At 32.2% G+C, this 12,949-nt stretch overlaps 1 protein-coding gene across 3 annotated transcripts in view; it reads left to right on the forward strand.

The window, feature by feature from the left end:
* Window positions 1-12,949, forward strand: part of NBEA (neurobeachin) — a 472,840-nt gene that overhangs the window by 160,598 nt on the left and 299,293 nt on the right. For 2 of the 3 annotated variants that reach the window (XM_029960860.1, XM_018071252.2), the window contains 5 exons: window positions 1,081-1,089; window positions 3,532-3,712; window positions 4,795-4,925; window positions 6,192-6,299; window positions 7,992-8,160. In XM_029960860.1, coding sequence (XP_029816720.1) covers window positions 1,081-1,089; window positions 3,532-3,712; window positions 4,795-4,925; window positions 6,192-6,299; window positions 7,992-8,160 — 598 coding nt within the window. Of the gene's footprint in view, window positions 1-1,080; window positions 1,090-3,531; window positions 3,713-4,794; window positions 4,926-6,191; window positions 6,300-7,991; window positions 8,161-9,529; window positions 9,626-12,949 lie in introns of all 3 variants that reach the window. The other variant, XM_018071249.2, reaches the window with a different exon arrangement.

Genomic DNA, 12,949 nt, shown 5'->3' on the forward strand with positions numbered 1-12,949 from the left:
GCATTACCATGTTCAGGACTCATGTGATGCCACAGGTGCTGCGTGATCTATAACAATTCTGAGAATCACCAATGGCACACTCATATGAGAATTGTCAGCTAGTAATTGAGATATAATAGCCACAGGTTAATTCTTGAGATGCATCTAGCTACAAAAGGAAGAAGACTCATTTAAAAACTCTTCGAGTATGGTATTTTCTGTCCCAAAAGGAAAGAAAGCCATCATTTCAGCTTGTTTTTCTTTCTTTTAGATTAGATTTTTCCACTATTTAAATGACAACAGTACTGACATACTCATGAAAATTCAGTTTCTCTTTTTAAAACAGAACCAGTGGAAACTTAAGAATTTGTTCTTAGCCCACTGTGATAATAGAGAAAGTACTTCTACCTAAAATTAAAATGTAAAAATTTAAAACATATATTTAACTGTGAACATTGGAATTTGAAGACTAACTCGGTCTAAAGGACTTAGTAAATCTTGATTTTTTTTCTGTGGTTCAAAAACATTCTAATATCTAGTTTGATATTGGTTTACATTGGAGATATCACACCCAAATGTAATATAATAGTAAGCTATCTTGTGTTGCTTCTAAGGAAGCAACATTATGCATGAAGAACTAGTTTACTTTTCGTGATTTATATTTGTTTTGTCAAAGCATTTTAAACATATTTTCCTACTCATACAAGGACTAACTACTTTATTACATTTCAGTTGAATGGCTTGTAAAATGCTCATTTCTGTGTAATCAGTTGAAACATTACTTTGGTTTACATTGCTTCATAAAATTACTCTATGTACTATATAAAAGATGTACATTGGTTGGAAGAATCACTGTTTACATGAAATGCCATAATACAAGATTTAAAGTTTTCCTTGTGCATAGCTATTTTAGAAGTCTTTATTTTCAAATGTTCATGCTGAGCTTAAATTGTTTGCTGTTCTAATTAAAAATTAAACAAATGTATAATTCCAAGATACTAATTTGTTTCAATTTACCTTGCATTTTTAGTTAACTTAAATAATTTTCTTTTTTCTTTTATTGTTGTGATCTGTTGTCTGTTTTGTCTGTTGCATGTCCAGGGTTCTAAGGTTAGTATTGCGGCTGTAAGTTTCAGTTTTTTTCATTTTCAAAAATACCTTATTTTTGATCATTTAATGTTTTGGCTCTTTTTTTGTTGTTATTATTACTATTATTTTTCTATATCATGTAGTAGGATGTGAATAGGAATATATTTGATGTCATATAACTTTTCCTACCATATTTCCCTTGAGTAACTTAATGCATTGTCAAGTCTGATGCTTACTGTTACTACTGGACTGAATGTAGTCCAGTCTGTGAGCTAATTTGAGTTATAAATGCAATTGTCAATAGAAAAACTCTTTATGTCCTGAACATGTCAATTATATGGGAGACTTGTTACTTAAAAGTACACTGAGTAGTCATGAAATGGTGATCAGTTCACTTTTCAAAGAGTTATGGAGCTACCCCTATCTAAAATATTGCTAATACCTGAAGGCAGCTTGATCAATTCTGGAGCTTATTTTAAATGCTATTAGAATATCAATGTGCTGTATTTAACAGGTTGAACTGATGGTAAGTTTGGTGTAAAAAAACGTGTTAGTTGGTTTTTTTCTTCCATCTAGCAGAATTTTAGGGAGATTTGTAAAAAAAATAAGCGATTTTTTTTAAAATTCAAAGTTTGCTAAAATCTTGCTACAAATACACTAAAGTGTTATATTAAATGAATTTATTACATAACTTACAGAAATAAAAATAAAAAGACAATAAGTATCCTGAGAGGTTTAAGACTATGTTTGACACAATAAAGTTGAAAAATCAACAGCAGGCAGTCAGTAGGCTGCAAGCAAGCCTGGTGTTATTTCAAGCATGAGTTTGAAGTTCAAGTTTCTATAACCACCTATGAGTTTTTCTAGCAGACTGTTATGCAAATGTGTTTTCTTCGGGTGAGTACTTTCAAAAAATCATGTTCTAGTCTGTTATAAAAAAACAGCAAGTTATTTTTCCAAAATGTAGGAACACAGCACAAACTAAACAGGGGAGCCCTGGCTAAAGAAGATAGGCCAAAAAATCTTTCTTCTGAGAGTTGTCATTTTACTGTTTTTCTGATCCTGTTGGGCAGTTCAGACAGATGACAGCCCTTCCCAAATCACTCATGTAACCGACGTGTTACATCCTTAAGAGAAATTAAATGAAGGGGTATCTATCATTGTGGTGACACATGCCACTTTATATCTTTCGTCTTTCAAAACAGTTGTTTCCTTAATACTGATTGGCAGAGTTTACACTTTTACAATTTTGGATGTAAAAATATTCTAAAAAGTAAGTCATGAGGGAGGCTAGTAATTTTTAAGAGTATGGAAATTAAGGAATTTTTGATTTTCTGTATTTTTTTCCTTTGAAAGGAAATGACCTTAAGAGCATAAAATTATCTTTTTATAAATACTTTTAAGCAAATAAATAAAAATAAACAAGCACACTGAAAGTAGTACTTCTCAGTTCTCAAAGGGACTAAATTTTGTGTTCAGAAAGCCTTGCAATTGGAAATCTTGTTGACAATCAATAAGAATCAGCCACCTGTAGACAGTTTTTAAAATAGTATTTAGGCATATAATTCCAGACACAGACAAGTACTAAATACCTTTTTAACTTTTGCCTAAATCCAGAGGTAAAAGTGTTTAAACAGATATGTATGTTTTTATTTGGGCTGACTGTTTCCTCATTTATCTCTGCTGTTAGACACTTGAATGTATTTGAAAACATGACTCTGCATCTAAGCATCTTTTTGGAGAAAAACATGATCCCCTTTTAGTTTTCAGAAATATTAAACTTAGTCAGCCTTCTTCTGGGGTTTCCTGCTAAGGAGAGTCCAACAGTACATCAGAAAAGAAATGGCCACTCTCTGGGAGTGAGCTGACCCTAATATCACTTATCACATTTTTACTTCCCCCCTTGTTGTTTTCTTCGGGGAGCAAACATACTCACTTCTGAGCTACAGGAGAATTGAACTCTGTCAGGTTTCTGAATGCTGTAAGCATTCTCAGGGAGAATTGATTCATGGAAACAGAGCAAAACTGTCTGGTTTTTCCCACTCCACTCCTCACATTTGCTTGTTTATATATAAGAAATGTAAAAGATAAACAGAGATTAATTCCTTTCATCCATTACCTGTCTGCTTGCATAACCTATGGAAGAATGTAAGAGTATATTGCACCCTGATACACCATGCATTATTTTACAATCTGCATACATTGTCTTTATCTAATTGCTAATAACTTTCTCATTTATATTAGACTTTTTCTCATCTATTACAGCATGTAAATGTAAATAATTTTCTCACTCCTCATGCTGTCTTTGAATTTCATAACTTATGCTAATGATGTCAGTAGGAGATTTTTAAATAACTTTTCAATGTATCTGTCATTAAACATAATTTAGATTTCTATGCATACGAGCCATCTTTATATTTCAGTTGTGTTCAAACTGTTTAATTTGATTATCTCCTTTTAAAGACTGAATTGGAAAATATTGAAGTGACACAAGGAATGTCAGCAGAGACAGCAGTAACGTTTCTCAGCCGTCTGATGGCAATGGTTGATGTACTAGTATTTGCCAGTTCTCTAAATTTTAGTGAGATTGAAGCTGAAAAAAACATGTCTTCTGGAGGTCTAATGCGACAATGCCTAAGGCTTGGTAAGTTGGCAGACAGTACATTTTAAATAATTACTTACAGATCAATGAAGTATGGATGGATTGAATAGTGACACGTAGGAAAGGGCTCGTAGAGTATGATGTGAAAAATTAAAATCCCATTTGTTATTGATTTGATACATTTTTAAGGTTGATTCAATTTAACCACAAAAAGGACATCTGAAATAGTTCTTTCTTATGTGTTTCAAGCTGTATGTATTTGGGGGGAGTAAAAATGTTAAATAGAAGTAAGTAATTGGATAAATGTTTTTTATCTTAAAGCTGCTTTACTACCTGCATGTTGCAGGTGTTCTTATCCAAGTCTCCATGAATTTTTAAGACTGTTTGTAGGCTCTGTAAGATAAGAAGCATTGGATGCTTGTGCAGGCACTGTAGACCTAAATATATGTGGTGTATGGCACCTCTCTTCACTATTTGCTATTTGCTTTATAATGTTACAATTCATGTAGGAAATTTAAAAATTATTAATATGACAAACTATTATATGCAAGCTATATCACTTTATCTTTGTAAACATTAAATTTTGACTATCATCTGGCATGATGCTGATTTTGCTAAGGTTATGTTCTGCATACTTTTTCATCTCTCAAATGATGAATTTTTTTGGTAAGCCAATTATGTCTTGTTATTATTCATACCATTTATTATGTCATTGATAATTTTACTTTCCTGTTAAAAACTTGTAGTGTATTCTCAATTATCAATCTTTTTATCAAATTCCCAATAACCACCTTCTATTTGTTTCTATTCTATCTGTACATAAGTACTTTCAGATTTTAAGTGTTGATAGCTGATCAATAACATATGAGAGCTCCAATTCAAGGACTAATAATTTTTACATTTCAATATAGTGATACAGCAGTTACATAAAATATTTAGTTGTTCAACTAAAGAATGAAACAAATAAGTCACCATAATCCTTTCTTAGTACTGACAGAGTCTCTAGTGTGAGAACTATATTTCATTTACTATTTGGACAGATCAAACTAGTTGTAGAGAGTGGTAATTGGTGTTCTGGATATAATAATATTCTAATTTATGGCATTTTCATTTCTTCTTTTTAGTTTGTTGTGTGGCTGTGAGAAACTGCTTAGAATGTCGGCAAAGGCAAAGAGAGAGAGTGAACAAGACGTCATTAATTGGCAGTAAAACTCAAGATGCTCTTCAGGGTGTAACTTCAGCAGCAGCAACCAAGGTAACCCAGTCTTCAGTAACCAACAGCAATTACAAGTCTGAATCACTGCTTTTAGGATCAGAAAATAATTGTAACTGCCTTCTCAAATATCTGGCAAAAGCTTAGGTTTTTGCTATTAACTGATTGAGGGTAAAAGTATGTCGGGGGGGGTAGTTTGAAACAAGAAAATTTTAATGCAGTAGTGTGACTGGAGAAATCTATTTCGAGAAGAAGTCTCCTTATTCACACTGATCATTTATGGTTGCATAGCTATTTTATTCTGTGAGAGCACTTGCAGTTTTGATGAAATCCTGCAATCACATCTTTGTTGGTGGAACATCTGAGTCCCAGTAACTTCAACACATCTTTGCATGCATATTAGGCATCAGTACTTACTATCTGATTTGAGGAACAAAACTTATTAAATATTCAATTATAGTTTAGTTTTTCCAGTTTCATTAATCCATTGTTCATCTTTTTTCTTTTCTTTTTTTCTTTTTTATTTTTTTAACTTTAAGACTTTGCGAATTCCGAGACTAAAATCTGAAAAAATTTAGCATAGCCCATGGCTAAAATACAACACATTGAATGATGTAAAGGATTCCTTTTTTTTTTGCTACTATATTTTCATTACTACATTCAGTAGTTTTTCTTCTCTAAAGACTTTCTCAGATAGCCTTCACAAACTCAACTCTCTTCACAATATTATTTCATTAAATCTCACAAAAACATTACATTTTTCCACACTGTCACATTCAGTGCAAAGCAAATCAGTATAAGGAGGCTTCTAGGTGTTCAAGCATCATTTGTAATACATTATTATTTTTTAAAGAAAACATACTACTCTATGTTTTTTTAATAGCAGTTATTCTGTAAGTAGTCTGTAATAAGTCTCAGTAAAATTAACATAAATTATTTTTTTAATATTTCTGTTGAGCATTTTCAAGCATAACACACATATTCAAAATATTTTATTGTTCTATGAAACAGCTGTAATCTGAAATGAACTTTTGTGTGCAAATTATTATCTTAACTGTGGGTAGAAATACAGTTATTCTGAGCTACTGGAAAGATGTAACAATTTATATCTAAATAAGTAGTATTAAGAAAATAATTCAAAACATTGCATTATTTCTAGAGCCCTTGTCTGAGTATTATGTTGGAAGTATATTGGTACTAACATATCATCTAAGATTGATGTAATGTCTAAAAAAATGTCAAATTAGGGTTTTAACAGAAATACTTTGATACTTGAACGACAAAAATCTCACTACTTTTTGTTTTTAGACTCCCCTTGAAAATGTCCCTGGCAACCTTTCTCCCATAAAAGACCCTGATAGGCTTCTTCAGGATGTTGATATTAATCGTCTACGAGCAGTTGTTTTTCGTGATGTGGTGAGTAATATGTGTTTTATTTCTTTCTTCTGCAAAATCATCACTTATATTTTGATTGTACCAGAATCAAAAATATCCTTGATGTGTTGCACTTCATATATTTTCTGCAAACCATCTGCTCGTGACTTTGTAACCACCAGCCGCTTTTTACACTTTCAAATCATATTGGTTAACCTTTTTGAGATTAGTAGTTAACTGTGTTTAACACTCAGCCTTGATCTCATATTAGCCAACAGCCAGAATAATTCAGTTATGACCTATATTGATTAAAATTATATTACTAAAAGTGTCAACTACTTGTCCAACCAGAGTAGGAGGAAGATTTATTATATCTATTACAGAACTGCAGCAAGTTGATTTATAGACAATTTTTATTTCTGCTAAACATATGCATATACTATATATAAATACATATAAAACTGGTTTTCAGATTTTTTGGCAACCGTTTTTGTGTTTTAGCACAAAAATTCACCACAATATGTTTGGTTTTGAATGTAGTAGGATAGGAATTATTATTTTATATATGCAAATATATATGTTATGTATAAACTTCTGCAGCCTGAGTCCAAGTGGTTGGAAGTGAGGACCAAAGTTAGAAATAGCTTTAAAAAGAAGAAAGTAGAACTTGACACACAAAAAATTATCTGCTGGGATGACCTGATCATCTTGAATTTGAGTGGCAATCTTCTGTCACCTATTCTCTTCTTAAGTAGTGGAGAAGGGAATACCAGAAAATATGTTTCTGGCATTTCTGTGAAATAACTTAGTAAGAGAATTTCTAGTTATTTTAAGAATTGCAAAAACATGCAACCAAGTTAAATAACACACAGAAAACATGGAAAGTAAGCACTGGATTTGTAGCAGAAAGTACATACTTGTGGAATTGAGGCAAGGTGAAACCACTATAGGAGCAGATAGAAGCTGAAGTCTTAATTCTGTCAGGTTGAATTTTACACCATAATAGCAATAATAATAATAAAAGACATTTCAGTGTAACTACAGCAACTTAAATTCAATCAGGATGATATCTAAGCCATAGATGACAATTGCCATTGAACAGCCCACTATGTGGGAGGAAGAGAAGACAGCTAAGTTGTTGTGATCCTGGCATTTACTTAAATCAGAGTCCTGGAAAACTAGAATTGCTGCTGACAATCCCTTTGAAGGGGAAATTTGAATGTACAAGCTGGGATTTATTGCTGGAAGAAAAGCAGTGGTATATTCCCCCTGCTTTTACAAGTTACCAGAAGCTGTTATGCCTACTTATGCATCCAGTGTCAGCCAGAGAAGCATCAGTGAGCTTAGTTTTCCCTCTCAGTAGTAGTACTCTTCACATTCTTGTGGCAGGGACCTTCAGAGTCTCATCCTTGGGGCAACAAAAGACAGTTGCCCTTGCTGCAGGGAAGTCTTGAAAGCACTCAGAGTACAGTCAGGCCTCTGTTTTGAAAAGCTCCACAGATCCAGAGATTTGTGCAGTTGCCAAATAACCTCCAAAATTCAGTACTTAATACGTGCTGTGTGCATAGTACTCCCCTGAAAATACATGAAATCTTCTAAGTAATCTATTTGCTGCTATGCTAATAGAAACAACATTTCAGAAAGGTATTATTTATTAAGCTTTGTAATGATCTTGTATGAAAATTCTTTGGAAATATCCAATATTACAGATGTGTTTCTTTTTCTCAAACACAGGACGACAGCAAACAGGCTCAGTTCTTAGCTTTGGCAGTAGTCTACTTTATTTCTGTTCTGATGGTCTCCAAATACCGTGATATACTGGAACCCCAGCGAGAAACTGCGAGGTCTGGGAGCCAGGCAGGTAGAAATATCAGACAAGAAATAAATTCACCGACAAGTACAGGTAAATTTGTTTTCTTTAAATGTTACTTGAATTTTTTTTTAATACTGTAATTATTTTACAAAGTGTTTTTAGTGAGTAGCGTAAGATCCTCATAGGAAATTACACACTACTTTTTCCTATATAATGATTTTGTTTTATAAAATACATTGGCATATTTCAAATATTCTGTGTATTTACTTATATGGTATTACTAATTTTCATTGCTTTTTTGTGTCTTTATTTTTCTTAAACTTGAAAATAATTAGAAGGACACAGGGTTCCTGATAGAGTTCTAAGTTGTAAAGTAGAAGATAGTTGACCAACACAACTTCCTGAATCTGTTTTGTGTTAGGAAGAACAGATATCTTTAACTCTATACCATGAAAGGAATGAACAGCAAACACAGCTGCTTGCCCACATGAACTCCTTTTGTTTGAGTGAGGTTTGTAAAAGGGTAGTAGTGGAGGACTGAGTACTTTCTTGGAGTCCTGCTGTGTTGGTGCCTGCATTTAAAAGCCTACAGTAACAATGTAATAAAAAGGAAACATTGCTATTGCCTCTTTTATTGAACTGTTAGTGATTTTTACTAGCAGTAGTAGTGTTTTTACTGACATATGTTCTTCAGCCTGAAAGGGAGAGAGTCTGTTAGTTGTCAGAAATTAGGAATGCAAACTTTACCCTGCTTTGTTTCAAATATTTTGCACTGTCAGTCTGGTGGGTTTTCTTCAAGTCTGATTGGATTGATTATAACTCTACCTCCTGTGTTAAAAGAGCTGAAAACAGTAGCTGAATTTGTCCATGAAACTTTTAATGTATGCTTTTGTTCTTGTATTGATCTTTAATTATTTTCTTCATTTATGAAGTTGCTAATTTTCATTCATCATAGAATTTTTCTTCCAATTTACGTCATATTTACATTGTCCTTATTTTGATTCATCATGATGTTTTAATTTGCTACTTTTACCTAATAGTTAAAGTCAATGTGCTTGTAGGCTTTCTGTTTTAAATATTAAATGAATGTTGTCAGTTTTGAGAAATCATAGTTTTTGTGCCTTCTTGATTATATGTTATGGTCCTGCACTAAGAAACGGCTAGTTTCAGTGAACTATTTCATCCATTCTTGTCTTGCCTATTTGCATATATATATATATATATATCCGTGTCTCTTTTTCCCCATAAATGTTGCTCTTGAAGTGCCCAAATACTAGGTGTGCTCTTTCCTATCTCTTGATACAGAACTTGTTTTTTCCCTTTAGAAATGCCTTTTTTTGTTGATAATACCATATTTGCATGTTTCAATGAGATAGGATTTCTGTCATGGATCCACAGTGGACCAGGCCACACATGAATACTAGCTGGCTCACATTTGATTCCATGATTTTCTCCACAGTTGTGGTCATACCATCTATCCCTCACCCAAGTTTGAACCATGGATTCCTTGCCAAGTTAATTCCTGAGCAGAGCTTTGCCCACTCATTTTACAAAGGTAATATTAACATCATCTCCTAACCTGTTTGGGTGTTCTTATTTAATGTAATGCAATTCAAGAACTAACTGTGATGTTATTGTTGATAAATAAGTATACGCCTCAGGTTACATGGAGATCAGACCTGATGATACCTTTAAAACTTTAACTTCCTGCCTACATTTCTTTAGAAAATTTCTCTCCCACTTTTACTACCATTTATTATCTTTATTTATTATGAAATTAAATAATTTTAAAAAAGCACTCAGGAGGAGGGAATGGATACAGGAAAATTTAAATGCTTTTGGTTTGTGGTTATTCTGCTACAATATTAGGTCCATAAAAATCAAATCAGGCCTACTTTAAAAATATTGCATACTGCATGAAGTATGTAGTACTTTTGTAGTATTCCCTTTCCCTGTATCTTTTGCTGTTCTTTTGCCTTCCTTTCTCGCTTTTTTCCTTGCCTTCTTGATGGTATGTAAACCTCTGATATTGTATGTGAATTATTTTATGCCTGTTAGTTAATGTGCTGTGCTGTGTTTTTCTTGAAGGAAACCAATTTTGTTACCAGAGCAACTATTATATGTTTTGGGGCTGCTTTTTGTTTTGTTTGTTTGTTTGTTTTTATAGATACTATATAAGGTAGCAGTATGGGCTTTTTCTTTCATTACTTGAAAAAGAGAGGGTTACCTGAATGTAACATGTCAAGTTTGCATGTACAAAATGTTGCATTTCCATGTTTATTTGCCTGCACTGTGCTGTGAACAAATTTAATCTGATGAAAATGTTCTTGGTATAACTTTATAAAAATTTTTTGTGGGTAAAAAGGCTGATTTATATAAAGCCTAAGCGATTTAGAATGCATCCAGTTTATAAAGAATAGTTAACTTCCTACTTCAGTAATAAAGTGACTTATGTTCATCATATGCTGTTCTGGGAGCATTATGTTAAAGTGTTTATTACATAAACTATCACTATGTTAATCTGTCATTTCTTAAACTTTGGTGTGTGCATGTATGTATATAATAATTTGTTTTATTTTATAACAGTGAGTAAGCCAGGCTTTATGATTTTGATTCGTAAGACTATTGTCTGCCATACAAAGAAAAAATATTTTATATTACTCAGTTTCCTGATTTGTTGTTCTGACATTGTTGCATTTGTATGATTGATCCGTCATTGATAGAAAAAGGAATAATTTGATCTTAATGCCGAAGAGTACTACAGTACTATGTGGTACTACACAATAAATCCCTAAAATTTCATTAAATATTGATTTTTCTCCTTTTTTTTTCTTTGTGCGTTTTCTGGGTTGGATTTTTTGTTTTGTTTTGTTTGTTGGGGGTTTTTTGCATTTAGAGCAAGTTTCTACGTATCAGACATAGGATATTTTATTTTTAACCACTTTTGCTTGAAAATTAGGATTGACTAGGCTGCCTCAAAACACACTTACTTAAGGACATTTTAATTTTTATTAAATTTAATACAGTAAAATACATTATGCAACATAAATGGCATTATATTTCTATTTGTAAAAAGCTCAACATTTGATATAATGGATGGCAAAGGCAGGGGAAAAACAAATAGTTTTTCTTCTTATCCGCATATAGTACCTGGATAAAATATATGTATCAAAAGCAGAAAAAAAAGTTAAGAAGAAATGGCAGCAGTCATACTAACTCATCAAAATATGTAACATAAAGCATTTTTTAAGAATTGGGTCTTCTATAATATTGTCTATAGTACTTGTTTTACCTTGAGTTAAAGTAAAATAGTTTTGTTTTTAAAATAGTTCAATAGAGCTATAGTGAAACTGTGAACAGGATACAAAAGAAAACTGTTTTAGTTTTAGAAATAAATTATTCAATAAAGGTTATGTTATCTGTAGTTTTATTTGTTGATATCATCACATCCTTCAGGGTTTTAAGTTTCTGAGATCTTAAACTCTTACACTTAACTGCTTCACCCATTAGAGAGGAAAAATATTTCTGCTTTTTATATTCTGACCCCAGTTCCTCAGTTTTGAACATTAGCAAGAAGTTAAAAAAAAAATTGCCAACACTGTTAGAAAAGGCTAAAAGTCAAAACATTTTTTCATTTTGAGAATCTTGAATTCCAGTGGCTAAGCCAATTGTTTTCTTTTTAGAATCCAACTTGCTTTCAGATGTTGGCAGCTAGCATGTAATATTTGAATATTACTTTCAACTCTAATGCAGTTTAACTTAATACAGAGTGGTTTAATGTAGCATTGAAAATTAAATACACAACTTTAAAGCAATGTCCTGTTCATTTAAAAAATTATAGAAATTGAGTTGTTACCTGGAAGTGAAGTCTTTTATTTTATTAATTCCACATGACACTAAAGGGATATGAAGAATTCGTTATTTGCCAATACAGCAAATTGTGTCATAATTGTTAGAACTGTACAGGAAAAGATCTCTATAAATTAAAGAAGAAGGATTGGTTCATTAAAAGAAATTAATATATCTATTGCTAGTAGATGGAATCTAATTAGAAACTTGTCAGGGGAAGGATAAGATAGAAGTAGGTATATTACCAGTATTTAAATAAGATACCCATTTTGTTCTTTGTGATTGTTTGTGGTTTTTTTCTTTACATAGGGTGATATCTTTAATTAAAATCTGTTTAAGATTGTTTTAGACCCTACTTGTCTCAAGCACAAGTATGTGATTAGTGTATCTTTCTTATGAGTAGCTGCAGCTGGTGCCAAGTGCAGGTTACAAGAATTTTAACATCATTATACTTGATAGAAACTTTGCCTAGTTTATTAATGTTGTTATATATGGATAAAGCATAGTATTGAATCAAAAGACTGTAAACATATTTTGTGGGGAAATATATTCTAGCTTTACTTACAGATGTTTGTAGGTGGTAAAATAATACTTTTTTAACTGATATTCAAATATTGTTCATAAGCTAGATGTTATGGTGCTTGAAGATGCTTCCCAGGAAAGAAAGACAATTGCAGTAGTGCCATGACTACCATTTAACAGTAAAAATATTTCCTTATAATGTTCTATACTTCTGTATTTATGTTTCTTTCTAAGATGATTCATGGGGAGGAGAAAAATGTATCTCTATCTGTAGATTTACTCCATGTCATGTTTGTTGAAAGTACTTGGGTTTCTCCTCCTTCTTTCTGGTTACTTTAAAGGGTCTGCAGTATTTCTAAAATAATCAGTGCTTAGTTGGACAAAGCAGAACTTGTCAAATGAAAAGAAAGCTCCCTCTCTTCAATTTAGCTCGTATTTAGTATTACTCCTTGAAATAATTCATTATCACCAGGAAAATAGCAGATAGCAGGAAAATAGCAGATCAGAA

The sequence above is a fragment of the Manacus vitellinus genome, unplaced genomic scaffold (genome assembly GCF_001715985.3).
Source record: "Manacus vitellinus isolate BGI_N305 unplaced genomic scaffold, ASM171598v3 scaffold_2_pilon, whole genome shotgun sequence".
Classification (NCBI taxonomy): Eukaryota; Metazoa; Chordata; class Aves; order Passeriformes; family Pipridae; genus Manacus; species Manacus vitellinus.